At 35.5% G+C, this 19,824-nt stretch overlaps 1 protein-coding gene across 1 annotated transcript in view; it reads right to left on the minus strand.

The window, feature by feature from the left end:
- LOC18054565 (pentatricopeptide repeat-containing protein At4g04790, mitochondrial) overlaps window positions 1-14,459 on the minus strand; it is a 19,577-nt gene extending 5,118 nt beyond the window's left edge. The window contains 6 exon segments of the mRNA XM_006452108.2: window positions 5-105; window positions 10,628-10,692; window positions 12,082-12,261; window positions 12,555-13,181; window positions 13,521-13,568; window positions 13,887-14,459. Coding sequence (XP_006452171.2) covers window positions 5-105; window positions 10,628-10,692; window positions 12,082-12,261; window positions 12,555-13,181; window positions 13,521-13,568; window positions 13,887-14,205 — 1,340 coding nt within the window. The 5' untranslated portion in view covers window positions 14,206-14,459.
- Between the last annotated feature and the right edge of the window lie 5,365 nt (window positions 14,460-19,824).

Raw genomic sequence — 19,824 nt, forward strand, 5'->3', positions numbered from 1 at the left:
TTCATAGTCACAACTATAAGTAATGAGCTTCTTGTAGGAGGCAGATGAAGGTGTGATCTCCAGCTTGGCATGCATGCCTTTGAATTTTGAAAAAATATCTTCAACCTTCAATCACAACAATAAGTTTAAAGATACCTCAAAAAGAGAAAAGAAAATCTTGCATTAAAACATATACCCAAAAGCTGGTTTCATTATTTGTGACATTTGCTTAGGCATAAAACAAGATTCATTAACTAAATGACACCTTCGGATGTCACCAAACTCTTAAAATTAACTGTTGGAGATTTAGTCAATTAATTGTAAATATTTGGGTGTATCTTTTCCTTTATTATTTGATTTAGTCATGACAAGAAAGCATATATTAGGGAGATATTGTAGGATTAGTTTACATAATTTAGAGATTCTTTATTTAGTTTCCTTTTTAATTAGCTTTCTAAGTGTATATTCTGTCAAAGTTAATGAGAAAGCATGAACAAGAATTATTAATTCATCAATATTCTTGTTTCATGGTATCAGAGCTAGGTTACTAGTCAGTTTTTTTTTTTTTTTTTTTTTTTTTTTCTGGAGAACTGCTAAATATGACCTCAGAGGTGTCTTCCACTACAGCAGATCAAGCATCTGCAGGATCCATAACCGGATCCTCATCTACACCGTCTTTTGACAGCCACTCTCTGCAAATTACACAACACAAGCTTAACGGACTGAATTTTCGAGAATGGTTTCAATCCGTTATTCTTGTCATCAGGGGTAGAGGGAAGGTTGGCTACTTGACAGGGGCAATAACACCTCCTTCGGACACAGCACCAGCTTATAGCACTTGGGAAGCAGAAAATTCGATTGTCATGGCTTGGCTCATTAATTCTATGGAGCCAAGTATTGGACGAACTTATCTGTTTTACAAGACAGCAAAGGAGATTTGGGAGGCAGTCCAAGAAATTTATTCTGATCTTGAAAACACATCTCAATGTTATGAGATTCGATCAAAGATTTGGAACACCAAACAAGGAAATCTCACGGTCACTGAATATTACAATTCCTTAATGGAGTTGTGGCAGGAAATTGATCTTTTTTATGAGATGGGATGGTCCTGTACTACTGATGCAGAAAAATATAAGAAAATGCTTGAGAAAGAGCGTATTTTTGATTTTTTGCAGGGATTGAATCCGGATTTGGATGAAGTACGTGGAAGACTGCTTAGGATGAAGCCTTTTCCAACCCTTCGAGAATCGTTTGCTGAGGTAAGGAGAGAAGAAAGTAGGAAGCGTGTGATGATGAATCCTTCCAGCCAAGATACTCCTTCCTTAGAAGCACCAGGCTCGGCTCTTCTAGCAAACAAACAAGATGATGGTCATGTATCTCAGTCGAGAGACAAGATCTGGTGTGATTATTGTAAGAAGCCCTATCACACTCGTGAAACTTGTTGGGACTTACATGGCAAGCCACCTGATTGGAAACCGAAGAAGCAACGCAAGCAAACTGTCAAGAAGTTAGGATTTTTCAGTTAGTTTGAAAGTCTTATCAGAATAAAGTTTTAGATAATTAGTTTAGTTTTAAAGTTTTATCGGAATAAAGTTTTAGATAATCTTTTTTTTTAAATTCAAGTTTAGATAAGTATCCTACAATTATGGGATATCTATTAGGAGTTTGTTTTCTACATTTTATTTAAATGTAACTTGTAGAATGAATGAAATAAGAAAAATAGTATTTTCAGACTCTAAATATTTACATGGTATCAGAGCAATGAATATTTAGAGGTCTATTTTTCAATGGTGAAAACTGCCATGACTGGAGCTACAAAGAGCTCATCGGCGTCTACCGCCGAAAATGATGATAGTAACACCACAACTCCTCAGCCGCTGTTGCAGCAATCTGAATATAACCAGGATAGCTCTTCTTTGCAACTAACTGTTCATAAATTGAATGGAAAAAATTACTTAGAGTGGGCACAGTGCGTTAAGTTGGTAATTGATGGAAAGGGAAAGCTGGGGCATTTGACTGGTGAAGTAACAAAACCAGCTGCTGGAGATCCTTCTCTTCTGACCTGGAGATCAGCAAATTCAATGGTTATTGCGTGGTTGATAAACTCAATGGAGCCTAGGATTGGTAAGCCTTATCTGTTCTTACCGACAGCCAAGGCGGTGTGGGATGCAGTCCGAGATACCTATTCTGATTTAGAAAATTCATCTCAGATATTTGAGTTGAAAACTCGACTGTGGCAGTCCAAGCAAGGTAATCAGGAGGTCACAACTTACTATAATGAACTGTTGATCCTTTGGCAGGGATTAGATCTTTGCTATGATGAGCAGTGGGACTGTTCGAGTGATAGTGTAAGGTATAAGAAGATGTTGGAAAATGACAGAGTATATGTGTTCTTGGCTGGGCTAAACCGTGATTTAGACGAAGTGAGAGGCAGAATTCTGAGTAGGAAACCCCTTCCATCTATTCGAGAAGTGTTTTCTGAGGTAAGAAGAGAAGAAGCACGACGGAATGTCATGCTTAATGATGTTAAAGCCACCAGTGAAGTAGAGAGTTCAGAGAGTTCTACTCTTGTTTCAAAGGCACCTGAACCTGATGGAGATCGAAGGAATTCAAAGAAACCTTGGTGCGACTTCTGTAAAAGGGCTTGGCATACAAGAGAAACTTGCTGGAAGTTACATGGCAAGCCTCCTTATGTGAAGAAGAAACAAGGAGGTGATGGACGAGCCTCCCAAGCTACTTCAGATCAAGAGCAATCAGGTTCTTCAGAGTCATCACCTTTCACCAAGGATCAATTAGAGCACTTGTATAAATTGTTTCAATCCTCATCCTTCAATTCATCTACTCCCTCTTGTTCATTAGCTCAAAAAGGTAATTATCTTTCTGCTGCCCTTATTTGTCATCATTCGAATCCTTGTTCTTGGATTATTGATTCAGGAGCAACCGATCACATGACAGGCTCTCCATCTTTGTTTTCTGCCTATAAGCCATGTGCAAGAAATCAAAAAATTAAGATCGCTGACGGATCCCTTTCGGCTATTGCTGGAAAAGGGTCTATCATTCTTTCTTCCACTCTCACTCTTCATAATGTTCTACATGTTCCTAACCTATCTTGCAATCTTTTGTATATTAGCAAATTAACTCTTGACCTGAACTGTTGTGCTAATTTCTTCCAAAATCATTGTGAATTTCAGGATTTGACCTCGAGGAAGATGATTGGCAGTGCTAGACAAAGTGGGGGGTTGTATTTCTTTGAAGAAGTACCAAGTTTGAGACGACAACCTCCACGTACTTGTTTCAATTCTGTTTCTGCTATTAATAATGACAATGAAGTTTTGTTATGGCACTTTAGGTTATGCCATCCTAGTTTTCAGTATTTGCAATATTTATTTCCCAACTTGTTTGCTAATAAAAGTTCTTCTTCCTTTAAATGTGAAATTTGTGAATTAGCAAAACATCATCGTGCATCATTTCCTTCCAAACCCTACAAAGCCTCAAAACCTTTTTATGTGATTCATAGTGATGTTTGGGGACCTAATAGAATTTCTACATTAACAGGAAAAAGATGGTTTATTACCTTCATTGATGATCATACCCGTATTTCTTGGGTATATTTAATGAAGGAAAAATCAGACGTGGGAATGATTTTTAAAACTTTTAACAACATGGTACAAACTCAGTTTCAAACTAAAATTCAAGTTTTCCAAACTGACAATGGTAAAGAATACTTAACAAGTTTTTGGGAGATTATTTTGTGGAAAATGGCATATTTCATCAAAGTTCATGTATGGATACCCCCCAACAAAATGGAATTGCTGAACGCAAAAATAAGCATCTCCTTGAAGTTGCTAGATCCTTACTTTTTACAACTCAAGTTCCTATGTATTTGTGGGGGGAAGCTGTACTCACCGCTGCCTATTTGATAAATCGAATGCCTTCAAAAGTTCTACAATTTCAAACTCCATCTGATTTCTTTAATCAATGTTTCTCTACCTCAAGAATTTCAGTCACACTTCCGCCCAAAATATTCGGTTGTGTTGCTTTTGTCCATATTCACAACCAGAATCGGGGCGAACTTGCTCCAAAGGCTAGAAAATGCATTTTTGTTGGATATTCTCCAACACAAAAGGGTTATAAATGTTTTGATCCTATTTTTAAAAAAATGTTTGTTACCATGGATGTTACATTTTTTGAAAAACGAAGATATTATGTAGATAATCATCTTCAGGGGGAGAATAGCAGTGAAGATTCTATCTTTAACACTATTCACCTAGAAACCCCTTCTATTTCTTATGTGCTAGACTCACTCCGTCCAGAAAAAAGTCTCGAGGCTGCCATACCTGAACCTAATACTGTCGTAAAACACTGCTTTACCTAGTTCTACCATTCTTGATCCCATATTAGAACCTAATGCACCCAAACCACAAGAAAACATCACTAAATCTGATAATGTAAATGCTAATCAACCTGGACAGCCTTCTAATGTGCCATTAGAACCAGATTTGTGTGCAAGACAGGGTAATAAACAACATGAGTTTATTGTTTACTCAAGAAAGGGTACTAATCAAAGAAGAGAGAACCCTACTTTGCAGCAAGGCCATGATTCCAATCCAAGGTCAAATCAGACTTCTTCCTCAGGTAATTCTAATTCTAATCTTTCTTGTGAGTTAAATTCAAATTCTCAAGTTCTTAGTAATCTGGACATACCTATTGCTCTAAGGAAAGGTACTAGAAGTTGTGCCAAATACCCATTGTCTAACTTTGTTTCGTATCACAACCTATCACCTCCTTTCTATGCATTTACCTCACAACTTTCTAGTGTAAAAATTCCAAAGAATGTACAGGATGCTCTAAGTGTACCTGAATGGAAGGCAGCTGTCCTTGAAGAGATGAATGCTCTTGAGAAGAATCAGACTTGGAAGGTGGTCAATTTGCCTAAAGGGAAGTCAACAGTTGGCTGCAAGTGAGTATTTACTGTCAAATACAATTCAGATGGTTCACTTGAGAGATACAAGGCTCGCCTAGTGGCAAAGGGGTTTACTCAAACCTATGGGATTGACTATTCAGAGACATTTGCACCAGTAGCAAAGTTAAACACTGTACGAGTTCTCTTGTCTATTGCTACAAACCTAAATTGGCCATTACAACAATTGGATGTGAAGAATGCATTTCTCAACGGGGATTTAAAAGAGGAAGGCTGCTTTCTCTGAAAAATTTAGGTCAAATGTGTGCAAGTTGCAAAAGTCCTTATATGGTCTCAAACAATCGCCTAGGGCTTGGTTTGAGAAATTTACTACAGCCATGAACAGACAAGGTTACAGACAAAGTCAGGCTGATCACACAATGTTCACTAGAGTTTCAGCTAAAGGTAAAATCACTGTGCTTATAGTGTATGTGGATGACATTATTCTTATTGGAGATGATTTAGTTGAAATGGACAGATTGAAGCAATGCCTAGCAACTGATTTTGAAATCAAGGACTTAGGTGCCTTGAAATACTTTCTTGGAATGGAAGTTGCTCGTTCCAAGAAAGGTATAGTTGTCTCACAAAGGAAATACATCCTTGATTTACTAAAGGAAACTGGAATGAGTGGCTGCAAACCAATTGATACACCTGTGGAGTACAATCTAAAACTAGGTGAAGGAGAAAAAGCCTTAGTGGATGTACGACGATATCAGAATTTGGTGGGAAAACTTATTTACTTGTCTCATACTAGACCAGACATCGCTTTTGCAATCAGTATAGTAAGTCGCTTCATGCATCATCCTCGGGAAGAACATCTTGAAGCTGTTTACAAAATTCTTAGATATCTAAAAAGTACTCCAGGAAAGGGACTTTTGTTTAGAAAAACAGAGAATAGAGGAATTGAAGTATACACTGATGCTGATTGGGCAGGTTCAGTTACAGACAGGAAGTCTACTACTGGCTATTGCACTTTTGTATGGGGTAATTTAGTGACTTAGAGGAGTAAAAAACAAAATGTGGTTGCACGAAGTACTGCTGAAGCTGAATTTAGAGCTATGGCACATGGGCTTTGTGAAGTATTGTGGCTAAAACAAGTTCTAGAGGATTTGAGAAGACCTATAGTTCTACCTATGAGGTTATACTGCGACAACAAAACAGCAATCAGCATTGCACATAACCCAGTGCAACATGATAGGACCAAGCATGTTGAAATTGACCGTCACTTCATCAAGGAGAAACTTGAGAATAAGATTATCTGCCTATTGTTTGTTCCAACAAAACAACAAACAGCAGATATCCTAACCAAGGGACTCCTCAAAACTAACTTTGGACATCTTGTCAGCAAGTTGGGAATGATTGACATCTACGCACCAACTTGAGGGGGAGTGTCAAGAAGTTAGAATTTTTCAGTTAGTTTGAAAGTCTTATCAGAATAAAGTTTTAGATAATTAGTTTAGTTTTAAAGTCTTATCGGAATAAAGTTTTAGATAATCTTTTTTTTAAATTCAAATTTAGATAAGTATCCTACAATTAGGGGATATCTATTAGGAGTTTGTTTTCTACATTCTATTTAAGTGTAACTTGTAGAATGAATGAAATAAGAAAAATAGTATTTTCAGACTCTAAATATTTACACAAACCAAATCAGCCAATATAGTGGAATCAGATTCAAGCAAAGTTGCTGGATTTAACTTCTCAACAGAGCAAGTGGAGATTCTACGGCAGCTTCTCAATCAAACTAAGGTGTCAACGGGATCCGAGAGTCAAAACTCAAAGATTCCTACTGCAGCTATGGCACAAACAGGTAAAATAAGTCAAACTTTCCTGTCAAAGTCACAGCCAGCAGGCTATTGGATTGTAGATACAGGGGCCTCTGACCATATGACTGGGTCAATGAATGTCCTTGAGGATTATGACAAGTGCAATAGCAGGATAAATGTGTGGGTTGCGGATGGAAAAATGTCACCTGCAGTTGGGAAGGGCACGGTTTGCTTACCGAATATGATATTGAAATCAGTTTTATATGTGCCCAAATTTACATATAATCTTTTGTCAGCTAGTAAGTTAACAAAAGATATGAATTGTGTTGTGACTTTTTTCTCCTCTTACTGTGAATTTCAGGATCGTTCTTTGGGGAAGATGATTGGCATTGCTGAGAAAAAAGATGGCATATACTACTTCTCGGGAGTTGGGGATTCCAGTAGAGTTAAGTCACAAAATAAAATGTCCATGTCCGTTGTTTCCAACTCTGATATTATGTTATGGCATCAACGCTTAGGGCATCCGAGCTTTTCTTATATGAAAGTTTTGTATCCAAATCTTTTCGTCAATAAATAAAATCTTTCGTTTCAATGCGAACATTGTGTCCTTTCTAAACAATCCAGAGTCAATTATCCGCCACATATATACAAACCCTCAAGACCTTTTCAGTTGATTCATAGTGATATATGGGGTCCATCCAAAACAATCAATTTAACTAGAACTCAATGGTTTGTCACTTTCATAGATGACCATACTAGGGTGTGTTGGGTGTACTTGATGAAAGATAAATCCGAGGCATTTTACTGGTTTCAACAGTTCCACAAATTTGTCCAAAATGTTTTTCAATCCAATATAAATGTCCTTAGAACAGATAATGGAAGGGAGTATTTCTCAAATGAATTTAGCCAATATTTGGGGAATAATGGGATACACCATCAAAGTTCTTGTGTTAACACACCAAAACAAAATGGGGTTGCCGAAAGAAAGAATCGACATTTGTTGGAAGTTGCTCGATCAATAATGTTCACTAGTTCTATTCCAAATTCCTGTTGGGGTGAGGCAATTCTCACATCCACATATTTAATTAATCATCTACCCTCAAAAACACTTCAATTCAAAACTCCTTTGAGTGTCCTTCTTGATCATTTTCCAAATATAATTTTTTTCAACTCGTTGTCCCAAAAAATATTCGGTTGCACAGTGTTTGTCCATAATAAACAACGCAACCAAAGCAAACTTGATCCCAGGGCTCTTAAATGTGTATTTTTCGGATATTCTCCATCCCAAAAAGGGTACAAATGTTATTCTCCTTGTCTCAAAAGATTTTTTGTCTCATGTGATGTAACTTTTTTTGAAAATCAGCCCTTCTATCCCAACAACCATCTCCAGGGGGAAAATTCTGATGAAGATGGCCATTGCGATCTTAGTCTATCTCTTCCAATATCACAAGATGTCTCATTTTTGCCCATGAATTCTACCCTAATAGAACCAGGAAATGTCAGTGTCCAACCACCTCCAGAAAACTCAAGTCCAAGTCCATTTCCTATCCCTAGTCCTATTTCAAGTCACGGTCAAGAGAGAAGCAATTTTTGAGAGACCACTTCAAGTTTACTCTCGAAGGCCAAAAGCTTCTCAGCAAGACCAATCATTGAACCAAGAACTAGATCCTGGAGTGAGCAGTGACCTGGACTTGCCGATTGCAATACGGAAAGCGGTAAGAACATGCACAAAACATCCTATTTCCAATTTTCTAACCTGCACAAAGTTATCTTCTGGATTTAGAGCCTTTATAGCAAAGATCGATAGTGTGGTAGTTCCAAAGAATATCCACGAGGCTTTCAAAGATCCAAAGTGGGAGAAAGCTGTGCAGGAGGAAATGAGAGCATTGCACGATAATGGAACTTAGGAAATAGTTGACCTACCAAAGGGTAAGAAAGTGGTTGGAAGCAAATGGGTTTTCACAGTGAAATATAAGGCAAATGGAGAGGTAGAAAGATATAAAGCTCGGTTAGTGACACAAGGCTTCACATAGACATATGGGATTGATTTTGAAGAAACATTTGCTCCAGTGGCCAAACTCAACTCTATTCGGGTCCTCTTGTCCTTGGCAGTTAATCTAGACTGGGAACTACACCAACTCGATGCGAAGAATGCTTTCTTGAATGGAACTCTTAATGAAGAAGTGTATATGAAGATTCCACCAGGATTTCAGTCTGAAAAAGAATGAGGTAAAGTTTGCAAATTGAAAAAATCGTTATATGGTTTGAAACAATCCCCACGTGCATGGTTCACCAGATTTAGCTCAACTCTCACTCGGCTAGAGTACACTCAAGGGCAGGCTGATCACACTATCTTTGTTAAGAAAGGGGAAAATGGAAAAAATGTCATTTTTATTGTATACGTAGATGACATCATACTTACAAGTGATGATAATGTTGAGATTCACAGGCTCAAGAGTCAATGGAAGGAAGAATTTGAAGTTGAAGACCTAGGACCTCTAAAATATTTCCTCGGTATGGAGGTTGCTAGAAGTAAAGAGTGTATTTTCATTTCTCAGAGAAAATACACTCTTAACTTACTAGAAGAAACAGGGAAGTTGGGGTGCAAACCAGTAGGAACTCCACTCGAGAAGAATTGGAAAAGCAAGATTAAAGATAATGAGCCTTCAGTGGATGTAGGAAGATACCAACGCCTGGTTGGTAGACTGATTTACTTATCTCTCACACAGCCTGATATTGCATATGCTGTGAGTGTGGTGAGCCAACACATGCATTCACCTACTCAGAGACATCTAGAGGCTGTAAATCATATTTTGAGGTATCTCAAAGGAACTCCAGGACGAGGACTAATGTTTCTAAAAATTGAGAGCAAGAGTATCGAAGGATATGTTGATGCAGACTGGGCTGGAAGTGAAGATTGTAAGTCAACTTCAGGATATTGCACCAAGTTGTGGGGTAACTTGGTTACATGGAGGAGTAAGAAACAAACAGTTGTGGCAAGGAGTAGTGCCGAAGCTGAATTTCGAGCTATTGCACAAGGAATGTGTGAAGTTATATGGCTGGAAAGATTGATGCAGGACTTGCAAATCACAATTTGCTCTCCCACTAAGTTGTATAGTGAAAGCAAATCTGCCATCAGCATTGTGAACAATCCAGTCCAACATGATCGAATGAAACAAGTCAGAATTGATTGAAGTTTTATCAAGAATGAAATCGAAGGAGGAGGTATCGATTTATGCTACATCTCTACTCATGTACAAGAAGCAGATATCCTCACCAAAAGTCTACCCAAACCAACTCATGAAAGGCTTCTCAGCAAGCTTGGAATGCAAAATATCTATTCCTAAGCTTGAGAGGGAGTGTTGGAGATTTAGTCAATTAATTGTAAATATTTGGGTGTATCTTTTCCTTTATTATTTGATTTAGTCATAACAAGAAAGCATATATTAGGGAGATATTGTAGGATTAGTTTACATAATTTAGAGATTCTTTATTTAGTTTCCTTTTTAATTAGCTTTCTAAGTGTATATATTCTGTCAAAGTTAATGAGAAAGCATGAACAAGAATTATTAATTCATCAGTATTCTTGTTTCATTAACAATCTTCTTTTTTTTTTTTTATCATGCAGAAGTTTTTCATGCTCCGGCAGCCAAAGTACTGCTATAAGAACCCGGCCACAGTACCCCATGAATAACAAAGGAAAGAAGTACTTTTCCTTTTGTCTTAGCATACTATAGCTCCTACATCAAACAGCTCAGAATATCCAGAAAATCATTTTACTATAATAAGCCAATAACTAAAGCAAGAAGTTAACAGAACATAAAAAGTACAATGATTTCTAAATGAAATCTAACTGCAAGGGGAACAGCGGGTCCAATCATGGACTCTTGGACATTAACTACAGCATTCATGAGAAGTTCCTCACCTCTAAATTTGGAATGCCAGTAATGTAACTAACGATAAGATACGAGGCATTCTTTGCTCCATCATCTGCAATTTTAACAAGCAAAGATTGCAAAAAACAGTTAAGAACAAATGCATGCTTAGTCTTCCATCATATATAACATAATTTCCATCATTTCAAATTCCAAAAAGTTAAGTCTTCCGTCATATCTCAGACAATATCCATCCATCAATTATAGATTCCAAAACAATTAAGAACAAGCGCATGCTTAGTATTCTTATACAATATCCGTCTATTACAGATTCCAAAAATTTCAACTCTTCCATCATTTCTTACACACACTTTATCTATCACAGATTCCAAAAGTACATAAAATTTTCTGAAACGTACTTCAAATAAAAAGTACATACGGAAGAAATGGCATTATTATGTTAGAAGAGCCGATGTAGAGCGAAGTAGACATAATTAGTTGTGCAGAAGATCATTAATCTTAACATAATAACCCAAATACTATATTTAGCTGTCCCATGTGGACTTCCTGTCCAACTTTGTAACAGTTTTCTCTTCAACATTATTGCTTTAGAATTGTGGATCTTTCTGTATTTGAATACCACAGATAAAAGAGAGGGAAAAAAAAAAAGACAAGAATATTAAAATCATAAATGTGAATGATATTTGTTCCAAAAAAAAATCTATACTTTGTTTTAAAGAATATAGGTCTTCAGATTCAGATGTGTCTCCATCAGGATAAGTCACCCAAAAATCGAAAGGATTCCAAAGAACAAGCAAAGAAGAGAAAAATTTCAAAACACCGCATACAAATAAGTATTGCCCAGATGCCAATGCCAAAACAACTCAGAAAATAGATTATGTATCTCACACTCATTTAGTTAGCAAAAACAATGGATGCTGCTGATTTATTCTATCACATAATAATTTTTGTAATTATAAACTCAGGACAGTTGCAGTAACTTTTTAAATCTAGCCCAGCAGCTGAATTAAATTGGTGAATTTTGCAGGTCTTTTGACTTGCAAAACTTTTTCCTACCAAGTGTACTTGGTGTCAAGCTTACTGGCCTACAAATTGTTATGAGATCAGATTCTCCGTGTTCTGGAGGTAATGATGACTGAAGAATTCATTCAACTTTCTACTGTATAATATGAAGCTCTTTTTATTTTTATTTCTGCTCCTAGGTGCAAAGCCTTAGTTCTTTTAAGCTAAAGGTACTATATTTGAAGCATCCAAAATCCTTATAACCAAGCATGTTGGTACTGTGATTTTGTTTCTAAATCAACATTTTGTTGCTTACAGTAGCAGAAGACCTGCTCCTGCAATCTGCTTTCCTACAATAGATCTATTAGCTCCTTACACTTCCCACGCTGTACTATTAAGCCTCTATAAGTGATATTACCAATGGAGTTTCTGCAACAAGACAAATAAAAGTACAATCAGCAAAAGGTTACAAAGAAAATACCAGATGTTTTGAAAGCCAATATGTACTTCTCTGCATCGGACTCCAGTAGCAACCGCCCTAATGATTTAAAAATACTCGCCAAATGGTCCAGCAATGAAATTTTTCTTATGTCTATAGTCTCCAAAAGTTGCAAAATGTCAATCTTCCGGTCACTTTCGCAAAGAGCTAACAGGTAGTTCTCTGCAATTCAAGGGTTGAATCTTGTAAGGCCTTGGTCATGCAAAATGAGTAGAGTTAACTCTGCTATTAAATGACTTTCTATTGCAAGTAAGAATATCAGAAAGATAAACATTAATATCAATACCCTCATCTTTTCAGGATAAAATATGAACTTGAACATAAATATATGCACATATTGACAACCATCAGTTTCTTTGAGTTAGATTATCAAAATAACAAAGTACAGTCACATAAATAGAGAAAATCCAGACAAGAACAATGAAAATACTAATAATAATAATAACAGCTCATGCCTTGAAAACAGAGATAGTTTCCATCTTCTTCAGCTGCAGTTTGTTTGCAGAGTTCCCAAATCTTTTCTTCATCATTTACTTTGATCCAAAGCAACATCTCATAGTAACCCAGTCTTGGAACCGAGCTAGAATCTCCATTGTTGATAGTATTACAGAAAAAGTGGAACTCTTCTATCATACCCATGTCAATGAAATATGTAAGAAGGGGACCATAAGTTACCTCTTCTAACCGAAACCCCTTCTCCTTCATTGAATTAAAAATTTGAAAAGCCCTGCAAATTTGCTCTACTGCAACGTCTTCATCATCACATGCCCTAGCCTTCTCTATACAAATCCCTATTAACGAATTGTGTTCTTTCACACCATTTTCTCGCCCCATCTTACCGAATACTTCAAAAGTAGCTTCAGTTCCCAATTGATTTGCACAAATCTTGACTATCCGGCTAAAACGACGAGTTTGGCCGTTACTGAATACCCATTTTTGTTTCCTTTCACGCCAAATTTCTCTTCGTCGTAGAAGTGAACTGTCGTTATTAGACCTAGTAGAAAGCCATGGCATCTGCAGCACATCTAAAAGGTTTTTGTTGTTTGACCCAATTGAATCAGAGGAGGTATCTGAATCATCAGCTGCAGCAGACACAGATAAAAATAAATAAAAAAATAAAATTTCAGTCAATAAAACAGAAACTCTCAATTTCATCAAAATGAAATCATTCAACTGTTACATCTTCAAAGAAAACAGTGAATGCTGTCAAGTCAATACTTTCAAAATCTTTCTTTCCAAACGTAAAATTAAAAGTACTTACTAAAAACTAGTAAGTTATGTACATAAGTGCCTAAAACTAGTCTTGCAATCAATTAGGACACCATCATTAGTAGTAAAAATACCCCATTTCAAACTTCTTAATAACTAAGTAAAAGACCAAATTGTTTTGCACCATTAAACTAAATTTTACGGAAACATACCGACTAACAGAGATTGGATCTCCTCAGATAGCTGTTTGAGCGAATTATCTGCATCAGACACGTTAAATTATAATCAAACACACCAAAAATTTATTCAATCAACAACTAATTGCACTCTAATTGGCTTCCAAAAAAGCATATAAAGAAACAATTTCCCCTATTAAGCTCTCAAATACCCAGAAATGTATACAACATATTGAGTTTAGAATCAGTATCAAACATCTAGTAAAGGAACGTTTATTGATGAAATGTGGCTTTCGAAGCTAACAATGCAGTCACCAACTAGCAAGTGCAAGTAAGCATTTCAGCAAACACTTTAGCTACAGTGTTTGCAGACCCCAAAACTTGCAACAAAACAACAAATACCACAATTGGGGTTCGGGACAGGGTCCGGCTCGGGCCCTAACTCCCAGAAGGGGTCGTCGTCGGCGGGGTCCTCGGCCGGAGAGCTAGTGGGTTTGGGAGGTTTAGCTGAGGAATTGATGATAGAATTAGCGGTGGCAGAAGGAGACAACGACGCAGCCGCCGCCTCCTTCGCGGTGTCGATAGCAGAGACGAATTGTTTCAAAGGAAAGTCGCTACTTGCGGCGCGTGATGTTAACTTGTTAGAGGTTCTTTCAACGGCGGCGGATACTTTGCGACTTGAACGGAACAGCGAGCTTAGGAGTTTTTCCGCGGCTGGCATTGCATTTGAAATTGATTCTGTCTGTCCAATACAACAAATGATTCTGTTTGTTCGATACAACAAATTTGTAACAGTGTAAAGTGTTCGTTTCTGCGACAGTGTCAAAGTGTGTGTTTCTGCTTCGCTTCGTTTTGTTCGAACTTAATTAGTACTCAATTATTTGATTTAGGTTCATAATCTTCCCTCGCTACCTGTGCCGGTTCCGTTTGTTAAGAGTTATATATTTGATTTTATAATAATTTTCCAAGGGATTCGCGGAAGGCAAGTAATGAGAAATGTACTTTGTCGTTCCAACTTTTTGCATTTTGAACCGCTCTTAATTAGTAGAAGTATTGTGCTGGTATTGGAGGCCGAGCGGCCCGAGCCAATGGTGTTCTCTTGTGTTGGATGCCAATGGGTAAGTGAAGGGCCTGAGCCCTAACAAAATGTCCGGCCGTTTGAATTTTGGGAATCAGGTCAGGGTCGACCAAATTTTTTTAAGTTTTTTATATTTAAATAATTTAAATTCAAAAAAATGGACATAGCCTACACAGATTTAGCTGCAGATTTTTTTTTTTGGAATATAAAAGAATAATGATATGACTATTGTAATAGTCTTTAGAGTAGTAATAATTGAATGAAGCTAATTAAAAAAGTAATATATTTAATTAATATAACAATTAATCAATTTCAAAAAATATACCCATAATTGATAATGTAATTCTTTATTATATTAATATATGAAAGATCCACTCTCTCATAAAATTTGATTAGGGTTTTATCATTATTCGTGTACTATTGGGTAAATATCCAAATTTTTATTTTTATTGAAAATAAAAATTAACTAAATGTAAAATAGCTTAGATGAAAGTCTATAAATTTGCACTTTAACTTTTCTGTTGACTATTTTATTATTTTATGTTTTAATTATTTAACGTTATTTCATTATGATTTATCCTCATTAACAAAAATTAATTAATTTTTTTTAATGTTAGGGTCGGTTCAGTTCAAGTTGGGGCATGTAGGACCCGAACCTGACCTGAATTTGATTAGGCCTTAATATTTAAGCCTGAATGTGACCCTTGACTTTTAAATTCGGGTGAAAGTCTAAAAATTTTAGATGGGATCAAATTTTTTTGCCATCCCTCTTCTATGATGGAGTATTCGTACAATAATCTCATTGTTTTTTATATAAAATTTAATCGGCCACCACTTCTATTTTAGGATCCACTATTTATTATATGATAGAGCACTATAGGCTTGACTACCATCTCTTCAAACCCTATTTCACGTAAGCAATGAGAATTATTGAAAAATTATAAATTAGTCCACAAATTTATCACATATCTCAAATTTGTCTCTTGGTTTTTAATTCTAAATTTTGCCTATTGCCTCTCATGTTTAGGATTAGCAAAATTTCCCAAATCTCAATCAGGATTCCAAATCCGACCCTTTCAGTATGAAATTTTGTCCTAATTTACTATTTAAGTTGGGACTCGGGGCCCAATTTATATTGATTCATTGTTCAGGATGAGATTTGAGACATTCAAAAATCCTAAAATCTAGGTTTTTAAAAAAGTACAACAAATTGGTTTGATGAATCACATGAATTTGACATGTTAGTTTTATGTGTACTATACGTTTGTTTGAAAAATAAAAGATATATGGCATGCCAGCCATAAAAGTATGATAACTTGATCACATGCATATAACATGTCGTTTATAACATAATCTGCAGCATATGATAACAAACTTATGTGATCCAAGAACGATTAGGGATCCCAATTGGTATTTAGGATTTTAATTGAGAGGGATTGAGACACATTTTTTTATTCTGGTTTACTATTTGGGATGGACAAAATTAGGATTGACAAATTTTGGCCAATCCCGTCCCATTGCTAACCCTGCCCATGTCCATGCATAGATAGTAAAGTAGATAGTCTCAACAAGGCGAGAACATATAAGTTTTCAATTTCTTTTTTTTTTTAATATGTTATAGATTTATAATATATTGTTATTAATCTAAAACTTAGAGTAGGGGTGTCAAAAACACCCACTCAGGCCAAACTTAGGTGATGCAAGCCAGGTAATACCCAGCCCTGGGGATGAGACCGGGCTAGTTCCGAGCATCACCTGATAAGCCTGAGGTCCGACTTGGAACCCGAATTTTGTTTAAAAATATTTTAAAATATATAATATTTTAAATAATTATATTCATTTGACCCATCTATTATATTTATGTAAAATTTTAAGCATTTAAAGTTTATATTTCCATGTCCAATTTTATTAAAATAAATTTAAAAATTATAAAAGTATAAAAAAATATACGTATATAATATTATAAAATATAAAATCCAAGCATAAAAATCTAAATTAAAAAACCCTGCCTGATGTTGGGCTTTTTAAGACCAGCCCGGTTGTCTAAAAAATATATCCAGGCCGAGTTTGGGCATTGTCATAATTGGGTCCGGACATGAGTTTTGTCATCCCTAACTTAGAGTAGAACTACCATCTTTAACACAAGAAAATAAAAACCCTATAAGAATTTTATCACTCTCAATTTAAAATAATTAAGTACTACTAAAATAAAACATAATTGATGCATATATTAGACCAAATCAGGAAAAATCTATGAAAAAAGAAAATTATCATGAATGTGATCATATTTTACAAACCAAGAATACCTGTCCGAATAATAATTTATTAAATATCAATTAACTAATTTTTACTAAATTAATAATTTTTTCATGATCCTAATGTTATTAATTTATTAAGGTTGTAGTGTTATACACGTGTATTATAATTATGAAATGCCATTATGAAATATTTATGGGCATGTAATAACGTTTTACTATTTTACAAAATTGCATCAATGACACAAATCCAGCCCAACTCTTTTTATTACTTCGCCCACTGGGCTGGGCCGAGCGAAATGCATCGGTTTGTCCGTTGTCCATCAAGACACTTCCACACCACTCGCAGTGATCGATTTTATGAAATTTTTCTCAATCATGATGGTAAGAAACTCGGATTTTAAAATTACTTTATCAAAACTCGTCATGAAGTCAACATATGCAATTTATATTTATGATGGGTTATATATATATATATATATGGGGGCATATTAGCAGCCCGTTAAAATTATATCTATTTTTATACTAATTTATAACCATTAGATTTACGACATATCAATGGTCAAGATTTTGAGAATTTAATAAAATAAATGTTTAACAACAACAGTAATTAATGTACTGTCTCTCTCCTTATCAATTTCCTTATAAACTTAATTTCTCTCTCCTAAGTTAAGTCTTTACCCATTGAATGTATCATTAAAAAAATCCAAAATTTAATTTTTATTACTAATGTCTAAGAATCCATCTTAGGATGACAATGAAGCGTTTCAAAGTTAATGATTTTTTCAAGAAATTTAAAAGGTTAAGGCTAATAGGACCGTATATGGGGGTTCTTAGATTTTTTTTTTGTTACGATGTGTACAATTTTTTTGTTTTTGTTATTTGGATTACCAAGCAGTGGAATAAGGGTACGGAAAATGCTAAGGAGCAAGAGGAACGAGAGAATGACGAGAGAAACGACATTCTCTCCTGTCGTTTCGCTTCTCGTTCCTCTCGCTACATAAAACATTAAAATAATAAAAGAATGAATAAAAATGAATAAAGAAAGACTGCTTTATCGCTTCGTGCAGAGGGAAAGGAAAATGCTAAGGAGCGAGAAGAACGAGAGAATGACGAGAGAAACAGCATTCTCTCCTGCCGTTTCGCTTCTCGTTCCTCTCGCTACATAAAACATTAAAATAATAAAAGAATGAATAAAAAATGAATAAAGAAAGACTGCTTTATCGCTTCGTGCAAAGGGAAATCTTATCTACTTTCCATTCCAGCCCTCACCTTCCTCTCTCCCTCACTTTCCTCTCTCCCTCGCGGCTTCCGGCGTGCCTCACCAGCTTCTGTCTCCCTCACGCTTCCAGAAGCTCCCTCACGCTTCCGGCTTGCCTCACCAGCTTATGTCTCCCTCACGCTTCTCTCCCCCTGACGCTTCTCTCTCCCTCACGGTCCTTTCCCTAGCACTAGTAATCTTGATTACCTTTGCTTCGTACAAAAAATGAAGGCTCTGCACTAGTAATTTTTTTTTTCTGGACTAAAGTTCTTTAATGAAGAGGCTGCTGGCTAGCTGTTCCTCCTCCTCCGAGGTATCTTATTTGTCTTTTATTTTTTTGTTGCTTTTGGGAAACAATGTCTTTGCTCTCACTGTTTGTCGCTCTTGTTTCATTTAATTTTTTTGACACTTTTATTTTCTCGGTTTTGTTCTGTTTGGTTTAATATTTTTTGGTTATTCTGCGATTAATAAGTTGTTTGATATTTTCTAGTTTGGATCTAATTTAAGAACTTTTGTCAGTTGGAGTTTTGTTATTTAGATCTGAATGACTTGAAAATGCAAATGTGTTAGCCTTATGGGCAAGAATCAATTTTGATCAGTGCTGAGGAAATTGCAACAATTTTGAGGTTTATGTCAATTGTATGTATTTGCAAGGGCTGATTTTGTCATTTTTGTTCATTAGATAATTTACTGGCACTATCATTGTTGATTTAAGCGGTTGATGAAATCATTTACTTCAGCCGTCTAATTGGTTTTACATTTTTCTTTGCTTGTTCTTTCTCTGATGGAAGTGGTTGAAATTGAAACTTGTACCCGTATATATATAATTTTTTTCAGAAGGAAGTCATCTTTGCGGGCATGATGGTTTATTAAACATTTGTTTGAAATTTCTGGTTCCTGTCAATTGGGATATAATGGTTTGTTTGTTCTTGTCATATGAAGTGGAAAAATGTAATTGTTTGGTAAAAGAATATGTGGAATCAAATATCTTTGGATATAACGGCAATTTATAGTGGATTAATTGCATGCTTGGTGTAATTTTTGCTCTGTTTTTAACAATCGATTAATTGCATGGTTGCTGTAATTTTTGCTTTGCTCTGTTTTTAACTTCCAGGATTGTATGTCTGCTGTTTTTTTATATTTTGGCAGTTTAAGTAGTTTATGAATGACGATGTCATCTAGTACAAATGAAACTCGGAATTCATTGCAAATATGTAACGAATGCAGTGAACAAATGGAGTTGTTCACGTCACGTACTACAAAGAATCCAAATTGCAAATTTTGAAAATGTAGAGGATGTAAGAAATTTGAATGGGAAGAAGACCATAAATGTAGTGAAGAGAAAATTGATTTGTTAGTGGAGGAAGTTAAAAAGTTGGCATTGGAGATTGAATGCTTGTCTGTTAAGTTTCAATTATGTGAAGCGCAGAGGGGATTGTTTAATGATGAACTTCGAAGAAGACAAACTCCATGTTATGATTTGATTAGAATACTTGTAATTATTTTACTATGTTTTATATTCAAGAATTTTTTTTAAATTCTTTTAATTTGTACTATGAATTGAATTTACTATTGTAATTATAATTCATATCTAAAAAAATGCAACAATTGCTAACGGACCCAATAATAAACCATATATATTGGAAAATGAAAAAAAATGCAAATGCCAACAAACAAAAACAACACAATAACCAAACATTTGAAATGATTTTTTAATTTGCCACTTTTTCTAACTTAAATCCTAAT

Source organism: Citrus clementina, unplaced genomic scaffold (assembly GCF_000493195.1).
Source record: "Citrus clementina cultivar Clemenules unplaced genomic scaffold, Citrus_clementina_v1.0 scaffold_1, whole genome shotgun sequence".
Classification (NCBI taxonomy): domain Eukaryota; kingdom Viridiplantae; phylum Streptophyta; class Magnoliopsida; order Sapindales; family Rutaceae; genus Citrus; species Citrus x clementina.